We start from the raw sequence: 20,180 nt of genomic DNA on the forward strand, positions 1-20,180 counted from the left end.
AACGAAGCCTGAATACACAAACAGTACTGGAGTGGCCGACCGTCATCCGGACAGGACAAGAAATGCCCGGCCGGGGCCAGAGTACACCAATGTTGTCACCAATCAAGTTGGGCCAGAGCCATCCCCGTCATCATTGGTGTGTTTTTTCGCCTTTCCTCCTTTCAAGAGCCGATGGTCACGTTTCCACGTTATCCGCAATTGAAATTTTCCAACGTAGTAGAACCATTCGCTGCAGGCGCCCACCACCCACCTGCAGAGCGAACCGAAACGCGACGCCACGTAGGCGTTGTTTAATTCTGCATTTGGAGCACGAACTTTTCATATACTGGTGCAGCGTTGAAAAGTTAGAGAAGGGGTTTAGTAGAATATGATATTTAGTCATCTGAAGCGTGGATTGGTTAGAGTTCCCTAGGCAATGAATTGTATTCAGCTTTATCTTGCGAATTTAAGGATAGCATACACCCAGGTTTTTTTTACACGGTTTGGTTTTAGTCGTTTAAGACCTTCAGCGTCATTGAAACAATGAGTTGACCCCACCAAAAAATTCACAAAAAATCAAAGAAAATTCAGGGGGTATTTAAAAAGTTGTGAAAGTTTGGGTTTACCGAGAAATTGATGAATTCCAACCGTGTAAAAAAAACCTGGGTGTATATGATTAAAAAGGTTGTTATATTTCAATTATTTGTAAAAAAACGATTGAAAAACGATACGATGTCCCCACTATTTTTATGAGTTGGAACAGCTCCACTGTTCCTCATAACACCATTACAGACACACCACAGAATTCGTTCGGCATCTACGGCGCTCTAAACTATCTTTGAGTACAGATCCCAATATTCAAATCGATCAACATGCAGATCTTCGATGTCCCCACTAGTTTTATGAGTTGGAATAGCTCCAGAGTTCCTCATTACACCATTACAGACACACCACAGAATTCGTTCGACATCTACGACACTCCAAACTCTCCTTGAGCTCAGATCCTAATATTAAGATCGATCGATATGAAGATCTTCGATGTCCCACTAGTTTTATGAGTTGGAATAGCTCCAGGATACCTCGTAACATCATTACAGACACACCACAAAATTTGTTCGACACCTACGACACTACAAACTATCCTTGAGTACAGATCCCAATATTCAAATCGATCAACATGCAGATCTTCGATGTCCCCACTAGTTTTATGAGTTGGAATAGCTCCACGATACCTCGTAACACCAATACAGACACACCACAGAATTCGTTCAACATCTACGACATTCCAAATTCTCCTTGAGATCAGATCTTAATATTCAAATCGAACAACATGAAGGTCTTTGATGTCACCACTAGTTTTATGAGGTGGAATAGCTCCGCGATACCTCGTAACATCATTACAGGCACACCAGAGTTTGTTCGACATCTACGGCACTCCAAACTATCCTTGAGTACAGGTCTTAATATTTGAATCGATCAACATGAAGATATTCGTTTTTTGAGTTTAGTTTTATGAGTTGAAATAGCTCCACGGGATTTCGTTACACCATTATAGACACATCACAGAATTCGTTTGACATCTACGACACTCCAAACTGTCTTTGAGCGCAGATCCTAATATTCAAAACGATCCACACGAAGATCTTTGAGGTCCCCACTATTTCTATGAGTAGAAATAGCTACACGGGATTTCGATACACAATTATAGACACATTACAGAACTCGTTGAACATCTACGACACTCCAAACTGTCCATGAGTACAGATCTCAATACTCAAATCGATCAACATGAAGATCTACGTCATCCCATCTATTTTTATGAGTTGGAATAGCTCCACGGGACTTCGTTACACCATTATAGACACATTATAGAATTCGTTGAACATGTACGACAATCCAAATTGTCCATGAGTTCAATTCTTTATATTCAAATCGATCAACAAGAAGATGTACGATGGTCTAGCATGAATTTACCGCCAAAAAATTGTATGGTGAAGGACATCTAGGGAAGATCGATATAGTACGTCATGCGGAACAATTACCATTTTCAACACCCCTCTCCCCTTCGCCACTTCTTGTAATGAATCTCTAATTTTTTGTATTCGTTACACTGCCCAGACCCCCCGGCACAGTAAGGATGTGACGCACACTCACCACCTTACCCAAATTTCATCAATAATGAGAGCATTTCTCGAAAAAAACAATGACCTGTTACCTGTTAGTCTACTAAATATTTTTTCGATGAAGAAGATTATTTTTGGGAAACTTAACTATTGATTCCTTTTGGTACACTGCTTTCAAAAAGTTTACTTCTAGTGTGCTGCATGTTTGCAGCAGTGCACCAGAGCTTAACGTGTAGATTCGAAAGTTTTACTGAACCCAAGTAACACACTTTGTTTTATACAAGTTTATAATGCCCATATAATACAAGATATCTTGTATTTCTCCATGAATACATTACCTTTTTTCGTACACTTATAAGTCCAAAAAAGCGCAAAAAATGGCGTCTTATAAAACATCGTTCTTGTCACAAAACATGTTATTATTTTCATCTATATAACTGATATATATGTCTTAAATTTGCTTTATATAACATACTATAACAAATTGAGTATAGAAAACGTTCTTAAATACTTTTATAGCACATATTTATATGTTATATATTAGTTATAATTTATATTTTCGATACTTATAAGTCGTTATTGAGTTATATAAAAGTTATAGATATGCGTTTCTTATTAACAAGTATATTTTCAGCCACGCAATTATTATGATTATGACATAAGAATAATGACGTTTTATTTCATTTATATATTTGTGATTCGATAACTTAATGGCAAGTCATAATGCGCATAAAGTTGATTTACAGCAAGTTTATTTAAATTATAAACTGAAATGAGTTCGTACTAGTGGGGAAATATTTTTTTTCTGATGCCCTTCGAGATATATTGTGTAACTTTTCATTATACTTGCTGAAAATTCTTTGGCCAATTGTAAAAGTAAAGAAAGAATACAGTATTTTTTATTTATTGATATATATTCTGGTAGAACATCCCAAAACATGGCAATGGAGTCTTTTCGGTAGACATTACAGTGCCAATCAAAATGTTTGTTACTACTCGTAAAAAGTTAAGCTTTTTAAATAACAAAGTTTTCAATAATTATGTATTCCATATCTAGATGATTCCCTTTTATTATCAATTGGGTCTTAAAATGAAGAATCGATATTCGATTTTCATTCAGGGAACGATGAAGGTAATCATCCTGAACGTGTCAGTTTTTCTTTCGACTAAAAAATCGAAAAGAACATTGTTTAATTTGAAATTAAAAAAATAGATGGAAAATGCTTCCTCGACATTTTCGGTCTTGTTTGACGTACGGATTCAAACGCACTAGCAAAACACCGCAGGGCACTTGACTCATCCTTTGACAGTTAATATATGGGGCTGACGTTTTGGGCTGATGGTTCACTCGTTCTGAAATGTTGCACAGCCAAAAATTTGCCTTAAAATGCCTTAAACACAAAAATATTATTTTTACTGATTTAGAATTTTACCAGAATTTTTATAACAGCGTATTCTTGACCGATGCACTATCGTTTGCAACCATAAACGAGGTAGGGCTTTAGGACCCAATTCAGTGCAAATCCGAATTATAGCCGCTAACGAAGTTGGATTTTTCTCACAATTCATACGTTAAACCTAACTTCGGAAGTGGTGCGCTGTTTTCAATTGATGGGGTGCTATACAGCGCACTACTTCCGAAATTAGGTTTAACGTATGGATTGTGAGAAAAATCCAATTTCAATAGCGGCTATAATTCGGTTTTCTACTGAATTTATAATATATACTCATAGTACAGGGGCAACTGAATACAAAAAGCACAAAAAACAATAAAATAGTTCATTTGTAAATACCATTATTTTTACATGTTTGTACACTGCCAAAAATATCTATATAAGATATATGTGTCGCCGTTATAAATTTTTGCTATAGCTCCACTCTAATATAATCGATATAGAACCACACATAAATTTTATAATTGCTAATTCGAAACCACACATAAAGTTTATTTGGATGTATATTTTATTAGTAGTTCGCGTGGAGAATAATTATTTGTGCGCTGATATACATCATAAATATGTGTGGATTTTTAGTAGTGTATGCGTTTTGGACATAATTTTCTAACGCAAGAATCAGTCGGATCAATTTATAATAGCAAATAATATTAAAGTAACATGCTAGACTAACGTAATATGAGGAGCATGAAACATCATCAAATCATCATTGTTTTCATTGTGATAAAAATCTCTATTCTGCAGAAGCAGATGACTTTAAAAAAATCTCAATTGATCGGTAAAACACAACTTTCGAATAATGTACGATAAGTAGTAAAAGAATTATTTTTTTTATCAAAAACAAGTAGGTAATATTTGTAAGTAATATGTCACTGTTTTTCAGCCGACACTGTATTTTTTCTTCGAATTCGAATCATCGCCTTGTTATACAAAAATGTTGAAACTACGTTCAAAATTAGCCATGGATGCAGTTTTATAACATATTTTAAACTTGTCATATAACTGTTATGAGTGAGTTATTTTAATAAAGTTTCTAACCGTTTTTAGTAGCTTCAGAATGTTGAGAAATGTAAAAGGAAAAGGTTCAACTTATGTTGTATGGCGCCGTAAATATTCCGGAAATGTATATACTGGTGTAATGATGCTCCATGGGGCTTCTCCAACTAACACGGAAATCAATGAATCACTCTGTTGGTCTTGAAGACCTCCAATATCTGAACTCAATAATGATTTGGATTACCCCAGGAACTCTGGGAATGCTGTGATTTGCATATTCTGGTGTAATGATGTCCCAAGGGGTTGCTCCAACTAACGTACAAGCTCATGACCCTATGAATCACTCTGTTGGTGTTGTAGAGCTTCAATATCTAAACTCAAGAATGGTTTGTACCGTAGTACCGTAGCTATTCTGGGAATGTGGATGTTTTTATATATTGACAAATTCACGTCCCATGGGGTTTTAACAACTAACACACAAGCTCAGGGACCTATCAATCACTTTGTTGATCTTGTAGGCCTCCAAGATCTGAAGTCAAGAATTGTTTGGAGTACCGTAGATATTCTGGGAATGTTGTATTTTGTATATACTGCTTTAATAATGTTCCATGGGGCTCCTCCAACTAACACACAAGCTCGGGAACCTATGAATTGCTCTGTTGATCTTATAGACCTCCAAAATCTGAACTCAAAAATAGTTTGGAGTACTGTTTATGTTTTGTTAACACTACGATTTGATGAAAATAGTTTAATTATGTGTTAAGTAGCATTGCCAACTTCAAATTAGGATTAAGGCCCCGTAAAACGCTTTGTTGTTTATGTAGATCATCAAGATCTAAACTCAAGGAAGGTTTGGAAGCCCTAGAAGATCTCAGAAAAAATATTTTACCCCATATTTCTACTTTTTTATGGCTTGCATACGTTGTTGAAGCAGAATGTCCAAAATTTATATTGAAATACGATGGAAAAAAAATCCGTATTGAATCGGTTAAGGTCTGTACGCAATTCCAAACTGTTGATTTTTTTTTAAAATGGATAATGCGCTTTGTAATCTATAGATCCAAATTGGATATGCCATCGAAAATAATATTATTCATGGATTTCGAGAATTTCCTTTCCTTGAACAAGAAATCAAATGCTATTTGATTCAAATAATTACAAACAGCGGGGCCTTCCTTAGCCATGTGGTAAGATGCGTGGCTACATTTCAAGTTAAAACCAAAGTAAAAAGTTAAAGGAAATATTCCAACGATTGCTTAGAGGCTGTGCTACGTTTCAAGATGAGATTTTTTTTTTGAATGCGGCCACATTGATGAAGCAGCTAATATGTTATCAGAGTCCTTAGTGTTCACTGTGAATGATATGATTGAAGAGGAAGAAGTTTTTGTAACGGAGTCAGTTCCATGGTGTACGAGCACATTACACTCGATAAAATTGGATAGAGATAATGCTCATTTTGTATTCAGATCAACTCGCATTCAAGCTGAGAAGTGGTTCAACAGGTGGTGAAAGCATGTAGTGGAGATTTAGAAAAAAAACTTTGGAAATCATTAAAAAAGCTTATAAAACCAACCAAATCAGAGTCGGAAATTCAGTTTGATAACTGTTCCGATGACCTAGATGATGAAGCTAAAACAAATTGAATGACTATTTTGTAGAAAGTGTTGTAGAGATTCATGACAGCATTAGTGAATCCCGTTTCGAAATAAACGAGGTTGAAAGAAATAATGATAGAAAAACAAAGCGGTCTTTTTGAATGTGTTATTGGATATCTAGCTTTTTCATAAAAGATTACATTTACATATTATATTAATATATATATTTACAGTGCATACAGTGCATTATGTGTCTCATTTACGGCGTTTTTCGAAATTATACTGAATTAGCAATGATACTTTAATAAATACTACCAAAAGTATTCTAAGCAACCGTTGTCGACCGCACTTCTTCAACGGCAAAGAACGCACCAACGTCACGTCCACCATGTTTTGTTCCCGTGGTTGATACCGAAACTTTTGATATCGACGGAGCGGTAACACAAGTTTTAGTTTTGTAGACGACTTAGATTATTAATTTTATTGATGCTTACGAGTGATAAACGTTAAGTGGTCTTGTATAAACATGAAACGCGATTCTTGGTGGAACTTTTGAAATCTGTGCGAGAGGTATCACTGAAGTTTTGCATTTTAGTATAAACTCGAAGTATCACTACCGATGCTTATGAGAATCTGTAGATGAAAACAACAGTTTTTTCTTAATTTACCTTTTTTGCTGGATAGTAATGAAAAGTTATGTATTTCATATCTGTGATGGTAATCAGATCGTTTTTGTTTTTTGCAAATCTGATTAAATTGTTATTATATCATTTAATTAATTATCTTAAAGATAAATCGTCTAGCTCAAACCTTTGTAGGGGTATGTGGCGGGACCATCATCATCATCATCATGTTAATCACGCTAGTGAAATGACCGCACCATATGTAGGGGCTCGATATTAACAGGCTTCTCTGCTCGGCCTGCGATGGGTGAGCGAACGCCATATCCCACTTATTGACATCAGAATGACACCAGCAGCCGCACAGCCGCACCAACCAAATGAAGAGTGATGGGTCCTTTATTGAACGATTTTCTCGCAACCATCAACGGTGGTGGTGGTGGTGGTGGCGGTTGATGGGGACGAAACCGAACGCGGCGCTGCTGACAAGAATGGCTTCTAACGCACAAAAATTATACCGATTCACGCTTACAAAGCCCCGACGACGACAGCGACGGCCATGACGCGACGTGCTGGTTTAAAGGCAATTTCTATATGAATGAGGGATTGATTGCAGGATTAATAATTGCTGGGGCGGTGGTGAATTGATGGACCGATCCGGACAGTGCGGATAGAAAAAATGGAAAATGGACGAGTTGCACAAGGAATAAAATATTATGGAAAAATAAGTGAGAAGCGAAAGGTCGAAATACATAAGGTCGAAGGAATAGAACGAGAACAAACTAGAACGAAAATAAAAATAATAAAACTCGTTTTTTTTGTAAAATATCACGCATATTGTGTTTTTGTTAATAGGAAACTGACGGCTTCGGTATGTTTTGTTCTATTATTGCCAGGGGGTTTTCTATAACTAATTATGCTCAAATTTGGCCAAAACATTCATTGCTAATCAACGAATATTGTGGCTGAATTTAATAAAATTTAATCAACAAAAACCCCCCTGACAATAATGGAACAAAATCTGCCAAAGAAATCGTATTTTGCCGATCTTTCTATAGTTGTTTGTTTTCATCTATTTCGCATTTATATTTCGACTTTGTGTATTTCAATTTTCTGTCAAATCAGTCAAAAAAATGTATATAAGTGAGAACATATCAGGTCAGGTCATTGTTCGCGTCAATCTCGGTAAAAAACTGGACGGGAATGAAATACGGATTTCGATCTAGTACGAGAAATAATTTACGGAACCTATTGTTTAGAGTGGTGGACTGATGGAATAAATTTCCGGATTATTCCCGGAGCAGGTAATTGTGAGTGAAGGAGTCGAAGCAATCAATGCTTTTGTATGGAGTCCTCACTGATAATTAAGGATTTTTCATCTGGTGGAAAGCTCGTCGAAAAATTTGAATGGAGACGCACCATACATAATATGGCGTAATCGAATTGAATACTCACTGTGCACACATATTGATCAGATCCTTGTCGGTTGTGTTCTGCTGCAGTCCGCGGATGTAGAGGTTCGTCTTGGACAGCTGCTCCGTCTGCTGTGGGGTGCTGCTGGGGCCCATCGTGTTGTTTGTGTTGGTATTGCTCAGACTCGTACTCAGCGTGCCACTCTGGGAACCGGTGTTGGATGAACTGCTGGAATTTGTGTTGCTGGGCGATGCTGCTGTCGGTACACGCTGGCCGTACTGAAAATCGGAACGGAGAAAAAAACACGAGTTAGCATTAATTTTTCCATCGCTGCAATATACGCTCAACAACAACTTGACTACAACTGAAGAGATTGATCAAACAAAACGTGCAAATTAAAATTCAAAACGAAAAACTAGTACCTATTAAAATGATAAATGAAACGCACTTCAGTCGACTTCATTTTTCCCTAAAAGACTTGGGAATGAGCCAAAACCTTTGGATTGCCGATAGCGAAGTAACGCACTGAATGATGATAATCGTGCGCGTGGGAGTTTCCCACATTATTGTCACTACGTTTTAATTTCATTTCTCGATGTTCACACCATGAGATATTTGCCTTTAAACGGCCGGCCACAACTTTGTTTAATTAAAACCTAATTTATTTTTTAGCCGTTTTCTGTGCTTGTTAAGCTTCAACTTCCTAAGAGCTACAGGAACATTTACAAGTGCAAAATTTATTATAGTTGCTTCGAGTACTACATTACATACTATATCAATATCTGCACTGAATGAAAAGGTTGATTGCCAAACAAATAGAAGTCCAAGATGTGCCGGCCGGAGTCTTCGTCATCGTCATGATTAATGTCAGAATTTTAATAAAACATTTTATTTGCACTCCTTCTGTTCTGCGCCGCACTGCGAGATAAACGAAGAACTTTAGCTTCTTTCGCATTAATTCAATGAGTTGAATAGCAGCAGTTCCCAAAGGCAAGGAAAGCATGTCGAATAATGAAAGGCTAAAGCAAACAACAGAACAGCAACAGCAGCAGCAGAGTGGGAGAGAGGCCTCAAGGATATGCACATAAATATGGAACAACCCCAAAATGGATGAGGATCGGGATAGAGGATCCCAGAGGTGACGGCAAGAATTATGGAGTGAGAAAACTATACTCGCTTTATGCGCTTGTATTTTCTTTTTCTAGAGAGAACGTGACGTGAAAGGATATATAGAGTGTGACACGGTTGTCGGTTGCAGAAGTTTTCCTAATGAAAATACTTGAGGGTATGTGTGACTCATAATTATGATCTTTATATAGATGTTTATGTATAACTATAATTTTGATGAAATTCTCCAATCCAGGTGTTCAAATGTCATAACGATGAATTTGAAATTGATGAGCATTATTTTCAACTATTTGTTAAAGGTAGAATCTGATTGCATAAATATTTGTTCCCCAATTGAATATATATTGAAGCGCTCCTAGCAGATTCAAAAGTCCTTAGATACCTTCAATCACCTTTCACTCGAACACCATCGAAAACTTTGCCTGGAGCAAACTTTTCCAATGAAAATTCTGTCTTCCGTTGTAGTGCAATCGACTCTTCTTTTTTCAGCAGACAATTTCTACAATTTTGAATGGCCAATTCTTTCCTTCATCTTGCAGTACGAGTAGCAGTCGAGCACCGTTTCACATGGTAGCGCCTTAGAGCAAGACTTTCGAAATGTGAGTACCACCTGCATGTGTACATAAAACAGAACGAAGTTTGTTTTAAAGTTTTCCCTCACACGTCACACGCTGGTTGGTCCGTCTGGTCTGGATCGTAGGAGGCAAAAGGAAACCGGAACACCCGAAGACGCGTCTCTTCACCTAACTGCACGGCTCGAGCGGAAGTGTAAAAAAGAAAGGAACAACTTTCACATCGACATCTGAACCCGGGGAAAGAATGGAGGCACAATAATGAGATTTCGAAAATTGGGAATTGTTCCATGTCTTTCTATCCAGCAACTTCCTACGACGGAGACGTCATCAATTGTGTGTTGGAGGACGATTTCAGAGCGATGCAGGCGGACGCGGAGTGTTCATGGCTCTAATCTGAGCCCAATTGTGCCATTTCAAAACCATTTTCTGTTTCTACGGGTGCCTATATGGATGGACATAGGCGGTGAAAGGATTGGAGTGAAATAAATTCCGTATTGGAGAAAATTTACACAGAAATTAAAAAATGTCCAGTAATGACCATAAAGTGGAAGCACCTCAAAGTCTTACCGATGGAGCCTTCGGAGAGTAGATACTAACAAGCAGCATCGGCCTATTGTGACGTATTCGGGAGGATAATCATTTACTTGGTTTATATTGCGATTTGAAAATTCTGCCTAACTATGTTAAAAGTTAGGGCTTGATATGTAGGGTTACGGATGGTATTACCGGAAGGGTCCAATTCCCGACACAGGCTCAAAAGCCAAAGTATACCTGCCGATACCTTTTTAGACTCGACTAAAGATGCGATTCACTGAGTAAAGCTCTCTTCTAGAGATGAAACTGAAGGAATGCGAACCACAAAAGGCTGGAAGTGTGAGTGTAAGAGCGGGCTTGCAGTTTTTTTTTTGTCTTTATTTAGGAGACTTGCCGCCCGAGGCTGGCTCGTCTCCGAAAAAGGCTTGCAGTTAAGATCAACCCGAAGAGCGGTTGTCGAACAGTAGACTTAAGTGATGAACTCTAGTAAATAGAAAAATCACTCGAATAAAGTTCAGAAAAAAAACAGTAGACTTAGTTCTCGAAATCACGTTTGGAATGAAGTCACACACTGTGAAGTGCGTAAATTTTTTTGATTATTTTGAAAATGTACGACCATGTAAGCAAATAAGCGTCTGCCCGGTATATGGCAATAAGAGGAGGTAATGCTTTCTTTAAATAAACATTTGCGGTGAAGAGGTGAAGCAAATGAGCGTCTGCCCGGCACCAAGAAAAGAAAGAAGATAAAGCGTTCTTTGAATAAAAGCATCTTCCCGGTATAAGGCTAAGGGAGGAGAAAAGGCTTTCTTAAAATATCGCGTCTACTTGGTATAGGGCGAACAGAGGAGATAATACCTTCTATCAATGACCGGTATAAGACCAAGGAAGGAGATAATCACGAAGAAATAATGAACATTATCGCCGAGAAGGCAGGAGATAATACTTTCTTTAAAACATCGTTTCTGCCCGTGTAAGGAATGTGTAAGTTTTATCAATATTCGATATTGACAAACAAATTTAAAAAGGGTCATTCTCTGAAGTCTGTTTTTTCACGGGTGACACGTACCGCTTAAATCAAAATAATAAATGTAGTGTAGTTAAAATTTCCAATACTGTTGTTATTCTACAATATGTTTGAGAAAATGCCAATCTATATAAATAAATTTGGCGAAATGGTTCTCGGCGAAATGTTAAACAATCGAATGAACACTGTATACAATCAAAAACTTTTAGGGCGTTTTCATCAGATTTTCAATTCGTTGACTTTAATGAGATTGCATTCAACACTTACACACAAAAGAGTTTGAAAAAAGGTAGAGAAGAAATGGGTCTCCAGTTAGCCTTGCGGGCAAAGGTTTAGGATTTCTGCTAAGAACTAAGACAAAATAGGAAAAAAAGAAGAAGAAAACGGAATAAGGAAGAAGAATTAAGTAAGATGAAAGAGACGAAAAAAAGAAAGTAGAAAAAAAAGAAAAAAAAGTGAAGCCAGAAAGAAAAAAGAAAAAATAAAGACAAAAAAAGAAAAAAAGAAAGTAGAAAAATGGAAAGGAGATCGAGGAAAAACAGGAGAACCCCGAGACGAGCCAGCGTAAATAAAGACATAAAAAGGAGGAATAAGAAGAAGGGATGACGAAAGGAAGAAGAAAGAAAAAGTGAGATGGGTGATGAAGGTTAACGGAAGAACGATGGAAAAAGAAAAAAAGTAAAGAAGAAAAGTGAAAGAAGACAGAAAAACCAGATCAATCCACCTGGCGTTGGTGGTGCCTTTCTCGCGCATTAAAATAATAAGAAAAACACATAAGAGAGGTCGAAATAGCACTTTAGGGGGATAGATTTTACTTTTTACATCAATTCATATGCATTTGCGGTCATTTGAATGCATTGAATCTATGAAAAAATCTTTTTTTTCGTTTTTGAAAAAATAATTCCCAAGGGGGGACTCTTGGCAGAAAAACTATGTTTTTTCAATAACTTTGGAACGCAATGACCGATCGGGCCAATAGGAAACAACTAGACCAATAGGAAACAACTAGACCACAATCCGCGTTGACTGCAACTTGTTGCGAGCAAATCGAATAATGCTAAGTACCAAAAAGTGTGTCTCATATTTTTGTACACACACACACACACACACACACACACACACACACACACACACACACACACACACACACACACACACACACACACACACATACACACACACACATACACACATACATACACACATACAGATATCACCTCAATTCAGACTGAAACGTCAAATAAATTACCGACAAGAAATAGGAAGACTAAAAAGGAGAGAAAGAAAACAAAAACAAAAGAAAATGAAGAAAAATGAAAGAGAAAAAGGAGAAAGAAAATAAAGGTAGAATAAAGAAGGAAGGAGAAATCAGAAAAAATAAAGAAAATGAGAAAAGAAGATGTTTTATTCTTCGGTTCATATTTTCTTTATTCTTTTTGTTCTGAAGTAGGAAGAAAAAAGAAAAATGAAAGAAAAAATAAAAAACGAAGAAGAAAAAGAAAGAAGTAAAAAAAGAAAAAAAAAAAGAAAAATTGAAAGAAGAAGGAAGGAAGAAGAAATAAAGAAGAAATAAGGGAAAGAAGAAGAATGAAGAAACAAAAATGAAGAAAGAAAATTAGAAAAAAGTAAGAATGAAAAAAGAAAAATGAAAAAGGACGAATAAAGAAAGATGAATTAAGAAGGAAGGAAGGAAGAAGAAAGATTGTAGAGGTGTGGGTTGTTGTGCCACGCTACCGCCACTGACAGTTCTTGACATCTAGCCACCTCTGACATTTTTTCATAGGCAAAATCTGTAACGTTACTGATCTATGTTTTTTCACGCCGAATAAAATTTATAGAAGTCCGCAGAATTCCCTTCGGAATTTTGTAGCTAAAATTGAACTTCCGTGTAACTTTCCATGGAAATGCTGGAGAATTTTCCAAGGAAATTCCAAAGTGTTTCCATGAAAATAAAAAAATATCCCTGAGTGAGATAGATCAATCAGGTCCGACCTTAAGACGCCTTGAAAAGAAATGGGAAAAGAAGCTATCAGTGTAAAATTCGAACAACATCTTGTGGAAACTCCGAAGAATTTTCTCTGGAACTGCGGAGGAATTGGCCGTTCCCGATAGAACCCAAATAAAATTTCGTTAGAATCATTTTTTTTTACGAGGAAGGGCAGTTCACCCGAATATGGCATTTGGCAGAACAAGCAGTTAGTCCGAAATTCTCTGGCCGAAAGTCATTCAACCAAGAACGTCATTTGGCTGAAATGGACATATGGCCTAACAGGTAGTCGTCTGGCCGAAATAGTAGTTTGGCAGAAAAGGTCATTTTTCCGAAAAAGTTGATTGGCCAAATAGGTCATTTGACACAAAGGGATATTTGGCCGAACAGATCGACAGTTTTGGCCATATGATCCGTTTAGCAAGTGATGTTACGGCCAAATGAAAAAAATTCAAAATGGTTGCTTTTGCCGAATGACCATTTTGGCCAAACGGCTTTTTCAGACAAATAACCTGTTCGGAAAAACAACACCTTAGGCTTAGACATTTTTGGCCAAATGATCTGTTAGGGCGAACGGCTTTGTCGGCCAAATAACCAGTTCGGCCGTATGTCCTTTTCGGTCGTAAGTCGCCTTCAACCGTATGTCGCTTTCAGTTAAATGAAATTTAAGGCCACACTATATTTTACCTAATAGCCGTTACGGCCAAACGCTCCATTCTGTCAAATGTAATTTGGCTAGGCCGAACAAACCATTAGGCCGTTACCCAACTAGCATAAAATATCATTTCACCGGGATGTAAAACTGGTAAGATGGCCAAACAATTCGTATATCCAGATAGTTCACATGGCCGTTTGGCCAAAAAGTTCATTTTATCGAAACTTTAGTTTGACCGAATTGGTCGACAATTTTTGGCCATATTATCCGTTCAGCAAATGGTATTCTCGGTCATCAACCCAAAAAACATTTTCGGACAAATGCAATTTTCCACCACATGACCTATTTGGCCAAACGACCATTTCACCCGTTGGACCAAAAAGCTTTTTCGGCCAAATCACCAGTTCGGCCGTACGTCACTTTCAGCCAATTGACATATTCGGCCAAATCGTTGTCAACCTAATAGCCGTTTCGGTCAAACGTTCAAGTCGGCCAAATGGAATTCGGCTAAATGATTTTCAGATTAACGTGTTATTCGTCAAGTCAAATGGCTTTCCGTCTACTGACTTTCGGGCAAATGACCCTCCGAGGACCTTATTGAACAATTTCCAAATTTTCAATATTTTCCGCCGGGAAATCCGATAAATTTCCTGAAAACTTCTTAGAGCTTCCTGCGGGTATTCCAAAGAACAGGTTCCAAATGATTTCCAATAGAAATTTCCAAATATTTTCATTTGGAAATTATGAACAATGTTCTTGGGAATTCCAAAGATCTTTCTTGGAAAAATTTAAAGAAATTCCTTGGAAAATTTTATAGAAATTCCTTGGAAATTTCAAAGTGGAAATTCCAAAAAAAAATCCAAATGAATATTTTAGGAAAACCTGGAAGAATTTCCAGGGAAAGTTCATTAAATTTCCGTAACGAAATTAAAAAAAATGAAATTAATTAAATTAATGAGAAATCCAGAAAAAAATCTATAAAAACAAACGCTAAAAAATAGGAGTGGCTTTTTCACACCAACGCCGCCGCCGACATTTCAAAATTTCCATTAAAAAACTTAATTCACCGAGTGGTGATACTGCCTTTCTCGCATTTAGCCAAGACACCAACCTTATATGGCGTTTATGTAGTTCGAGTCCATTTTCTAAATTTTGATTTTGGAGTGAAATGATAGCCTTTCGGTACAACTTTGTTGTACGAGAAAGGCAAAAAATCAATATTAGCAATATACAATTACAAAATTTTCCACAAAAAACTCAATAAGAAGCAATAAAAAAATGATAAAATTTTTATTTTTTTGTAGACTATTGGCCACTATTGGTGCTACCTCTACTAAGGGTCTGTCTCATTTGGATAATTAAACTTAAAAGTGACAGTTCGAAAATTAAAAAATCACCCCGTTATAAGAATGGCTGGTGCTACCCAGCAATTCCAATAGGACATCGATGGAAAATGATTCGATATCTGTCAAAAGTAATCTTGCTCTGCGAGCAGGGTTATTTGATAATTATTGAAATGTCACTTTTAAGTTAAATTTCAGTTTAATTATCCAATTGAGACAGATCCTAAGGATACGGTTACCCTTATATATTTTTATTTCGTGGAAAACTCTTAATTGTTTATGGAAATTTTGCTTTCATTATGAAAATTTTATATTTATATATTGCTTATACCCTGATTTCTTAATTGGCAAATTCATATTCTTTAATGGAAAATTTCAAATTTTTTAGGTAGATTTTTTATTATAATCTGAATTATTCAGTGCGTGATTAAACGTGTTTCGTATCGGACGCAAAGCTTACGCGATATCCAGATGATAAGTTTTGTTTTGTGCGGTCGGAAAGTAAATCAATCACTGCGCGATCCATCGTGTTTTGATTGCGCGTTTGCTCGTGCTTTCTATCGAACACAGAACGAGCGCGTGATCATCGAAATGCTTGGTTCTGCTTGTGCCGGTGAGTAAATTACTTTGACATAACTTGGTACAAATAAATTGTCCCGTGGCGCTTATGGAAATGCTGAGGATTCCTTGGTCTCTTGTAGCAATGTTTGTCGAACTGATTTTCCTTTTCTGATCCTAAATTGACTGTGAGGACGTGGCCGGCATCGTTATTCGAAACTTTAAAGCATGTACAGTGATAATAATTCTCGCTTAACTTTTCAAAAGGACCTAAGTAACAATTTTTTCATTAATTAATTTGAGTACTGCAATCAAAAGCATTCATATTGGTCTGATGATTCTAGTAGGGGAGGAGGTTCGGTTGTGGGCACCGTTCGGTTATGGGCACCCCTATGCATCTTTTGACAGATAAGAGATGCTGTCATTCTGACAACCGTCATTTGTTTGCTATAATAGCATGATGTTTTGTGCTCAATATCAAACCGGATGGGCATCTCTACTTTGAACTAGAAACAAATAAATTTTTCGTACAAGAAAAACAACACGAAAGTTTTTTTTTGCCTTTTTCAAAGTGTCATAAATAGAAGGATTTAATTTAAAAAGTGAGTTCTTATGCGTATTTACACACTAAATTTAATCTATTTTGAGGCCCAATGTCGATTGCCATCAAAATTTTAGCGCGAATTTTTTTTTCTTCTCGTTCCAAAAAGGCTGCGAAATTCGGTTGTGGGCACCTTATTGGTTCGGTTATGGGCACCCTCATTTTATTGATAAATCATTCAAAATCGTTTTACTTGTCCCTTAACTTATTTTTAATAATTAATAAGTTTTTATAATTAGTTTGACATAATTGCTCGAAATAATGAGTTTATTCATTATTTTTGTACTTTGGGCATGTCTAGTCATTATACACACACTTTTTGGAACAAAGCGTTGACCGATTTGCTTGCAACAAGTTGCATTCGACGGGGAATGCTTTCCCATTGTTTCCTATTTAAAATTGGTCAGATCGGACTATGGGATCAAAATTTATGGCCAAAATATTATTTTTTGAAATTAACGAGAAAGGCACTATTGCCGCTAGGGTGATTATTCAGGATTTTTTTTGACTGGTTTTTTTTTGGCATTTACCTAAAGTGCTATTTTAGACCTTTCTTATGTGATTTTTTTCAACATCCTCCTTAATGTACCGAGGGAGGCATCATCACTGCTAGGTGAATTGATTTGAGTTTTTTTTAGCGTCTCCTGGCTTTTAGAATGAATAAACTATTCCTTGTCTTTAAATCTGGGTGGTTTTTATTCATGCTTCTTTATTTTTAGCTAAGTTTTCAAGGGTGCCTACAACCGAACCACGAAATGAAAATGTCCAAAAATGTCAAATTTTCTAAATTGTCAATATTTTTTTCTAAATCGATGAAATCATATTAATTTCTTTGCTAGTATTATGGTTATAAGTTTAGCTTTCGATTGCTATGCAAATGTCGACATAAGATCAACCAGGGCCAAAGTTATGGACCAAACACAAAAGGGTGCCCACGACCGAACCTCTCCTACTCAAATTAATTCATGAAAAATGTTACCGTCAACTGGGGGGAAGATGATCATTTTTAAGACAAAACATGCAATAACAATGTGTGTTTACATTTTAAATCGAAACAAATATTTTCAAAACATGTACTGCTATACGTTGCAATAATCAACAACTTTAGTTTTCTGAAATGCATTCGCATTTATTAAAATAAATTAAGTTATCACACATTTTTGGAGTAATCTGGTTTGGGGTGAAGTTGATCAAGACAACTACACTAAAACCATTATGACCTAGTAGTCAAAATACACTAGGTTATTTGTATGAATGTTGTATTTACTACGTAAAGAAGTCTACGAAGTCAATATTTAAAACGAAAAGAGCGTCATTTATGACTATCTCTCTCATTCTTCCTTAAAATAAATTTTCATGATTATAATCGAAAAACTCGGATTTCTACCTAGCGTTAACATTACTTGAACGGAGAATATTGTTGAATACCGTTTCATAACAAAATTTGGCACTTTTGACTGACACATCAAATGATCATCTTCACCTCAATGATCATCTTCCCCCCAGTTGACGGTACCTAGGTCCTTTTGAAAAGTTAAGCGAGAATTGTCTAATTCCAGGAAGACTATTCAAATGATGAATAATGTTGTTGTTGTTATTTGTTGCTTCTCGGCCAATCACGACTAGCAACTACGTAGTGTACAGTCAACCAAGCTAAGCTAAGCTACGAGAGGCCATTTTGTCCACTTTAGAGAAAAAATGTCCAACGTTTAGACGCGTCCTCATCAAGAGAATTTCTTGTCTGATGCTTGGTCTAACATTAAATGTCTGGAGTGAATATTCTTAGATCAATCATTAGACAAGGAACGAACATATTATTCTTACCCGGGTCGAAATGTTGAGCAAATAAAAATGTGTTTCCAATCCTCAAAGACTGTGTAGCAATAAACAGTCGATCCGTCACTGCATTAAAAACAATATACAAAACATGGTGAAAATAGACAATTTTGGTAATCGCATTGAAAAAAAAAACACACAGTTGTATAGCGTCAATACCTGATGATAAACATTGTTATAAAATTATCAAAAAGTAAAGTTGTATCGATCACCTTCAATACGATTGCACACTGATGCTTATTGATTTTTTAAAAAAATTTCTCAAAACTGACATAGGGTAAGACGGTATAATGCGCCCCACCTGGCCAAAACGCCCCCCTTTGATTTCTAGAAAACTATACCTAACTAAGGGTGAAAATCAGTTGGAACCTATAAATATTTGTAAAACCATCATACTATGTGAATTTGGAAGTATTTTTCTATTACACAATGAAAATAAGAGCAAAATACAAAAAGTTACAGTTTTGATGTAACTTTTCATGTTTGTTTGCTCAACATTCTGGAGCAATTCTAGCATACTGTCCAAAAAACTTGCACTGGAACACTTAGTTGGGCAACAAAATAACTTTTCTCAGTGGTTAATATGATATAAAATTGCTTCCATCTTCAAAAATGTAACGATTTTCGAAAACATGTTTCACTGGGCCAAAAACGCCCCAGTGTAGGCAGGACGGTATGCCCTTACCAACTGTACACAAGCGCAGCGAGCCTGCAGCAGTTGCTTCCAAATTGTATGGACAATATTGAAATGTAATTCACTCCTGCTTAAATGGACTTATGTTGGTTTTTTAATGTCAAGCACATAAGGATTTGTAACCTTTTTATTATGGGATTGATAAAATACTAATGAAGGGCTTTGAAACGTGTTTGATTACGGTGGGGCGTATTGCCCAGGCACTTTTTGAAATCCAGTTTTTCACGACTTTTCAAAAAAGCTTTATTACGTGTTCTCAGTAATATTTTTATATGAATACTCACAGGTAATGCATTTGCGACTTGTTCAACTACCAAATAACACAAAGTTTGCATAAATTACGTTGAAAAGTAAAAAGTTTTCATAGGTATTGCCTTAGGGGGGGCATATTATACCGTCTTACCCTACAGATTTGTGTTGGTTGTGGCCAGAGTTGGTAGTGACGTTGAATGGTGTTGAATTTATGAAACAAATTTAACCAATAAAATGTGGAAATCAATGCTACGATACGATTTAAACCTGAAATAACCCTCACACCGACCATGGATCATGAAGGATTGCAAGAGAAGCCTTTCGGTGCGCTCTCGTTCGCCCCAAAAGCGGCAGCTCTTAAATAAAGCGCGTGAGGAGATCACGGCACTAGAAGAATTTAATGAAAATTTCCACCCCTTCAAACAATTTCCCGGTTCTCGGTACATCCACCCGCAAGCCCATACACACCCACACATTCAAACACCGAAAAAGCGGAAAGCATTTGTGGAATAAATTTTCCTGCTTTGTTCTATCGCGCTGTTCGCCCATTCTTCTCCGGGGCCTTTTATTTCCCAGACAGCTAACAATGCTTTTATGTGCAGGTCCGTCCACCTCCAACGACGTTGTCGTCGTCGTCGTCGCGTCATTTCCACCGTCTTCCAGCGGAGAGGTTTTGAAAGCCTATATTTCCTGGACGAGATTTTGACTGCAGCAAGAAACTACGTCGTCGGCGGCAGCGAAGACGACCAAGATGATCCGCGAATGTGCCATTTGGCATTTGAACAGGCACTTGTCATGCATGCCCTGACTGTT

The 20,180-nt window shown here is 36.8% G+C and overlaps 1 protein-coding gene across 14 annotated transcripts in view; it reads right to left on the reverse strand.

Moving 5' to 3' along the window:
• Nucleotides 1-20,180, reverse strand: part of LOC134210832 (protein alan shepard) — an 879,934-nt gene that overhangs the window by 51,157 nt on the left and 808,597 nt on the right. For all 14 annotated transcript variants that reach the window (XM_062687157.1, XM_062687155.1, XM_062687153.1 and 11 more), the window contains one exon: nt 8,223-8,458. In XM_062687157.1, coding sequence (XP_062543141.1) covers nt 8,223-8,458 — 236 coding nt within the window. The remainder of the gene's footprint in view (nt 1-8,222; nt 8,459-20,180) is intronic.

Source organism: Armigeres subalbatus, chromosome 2 (genome assembly GCF_024139115.2).
Source record: "Armigeres subalbatus isolate Guangzhou_Male chromosome 2, GZ_Asu_2, whole genome shotgun sequence".
Classification (NCBI taxonomy): Eukaryota; Metazoa; Arthropoda; class Insecta; order Diptera; family Culicidae; genus Armigeres; species Armigeres subalbatus.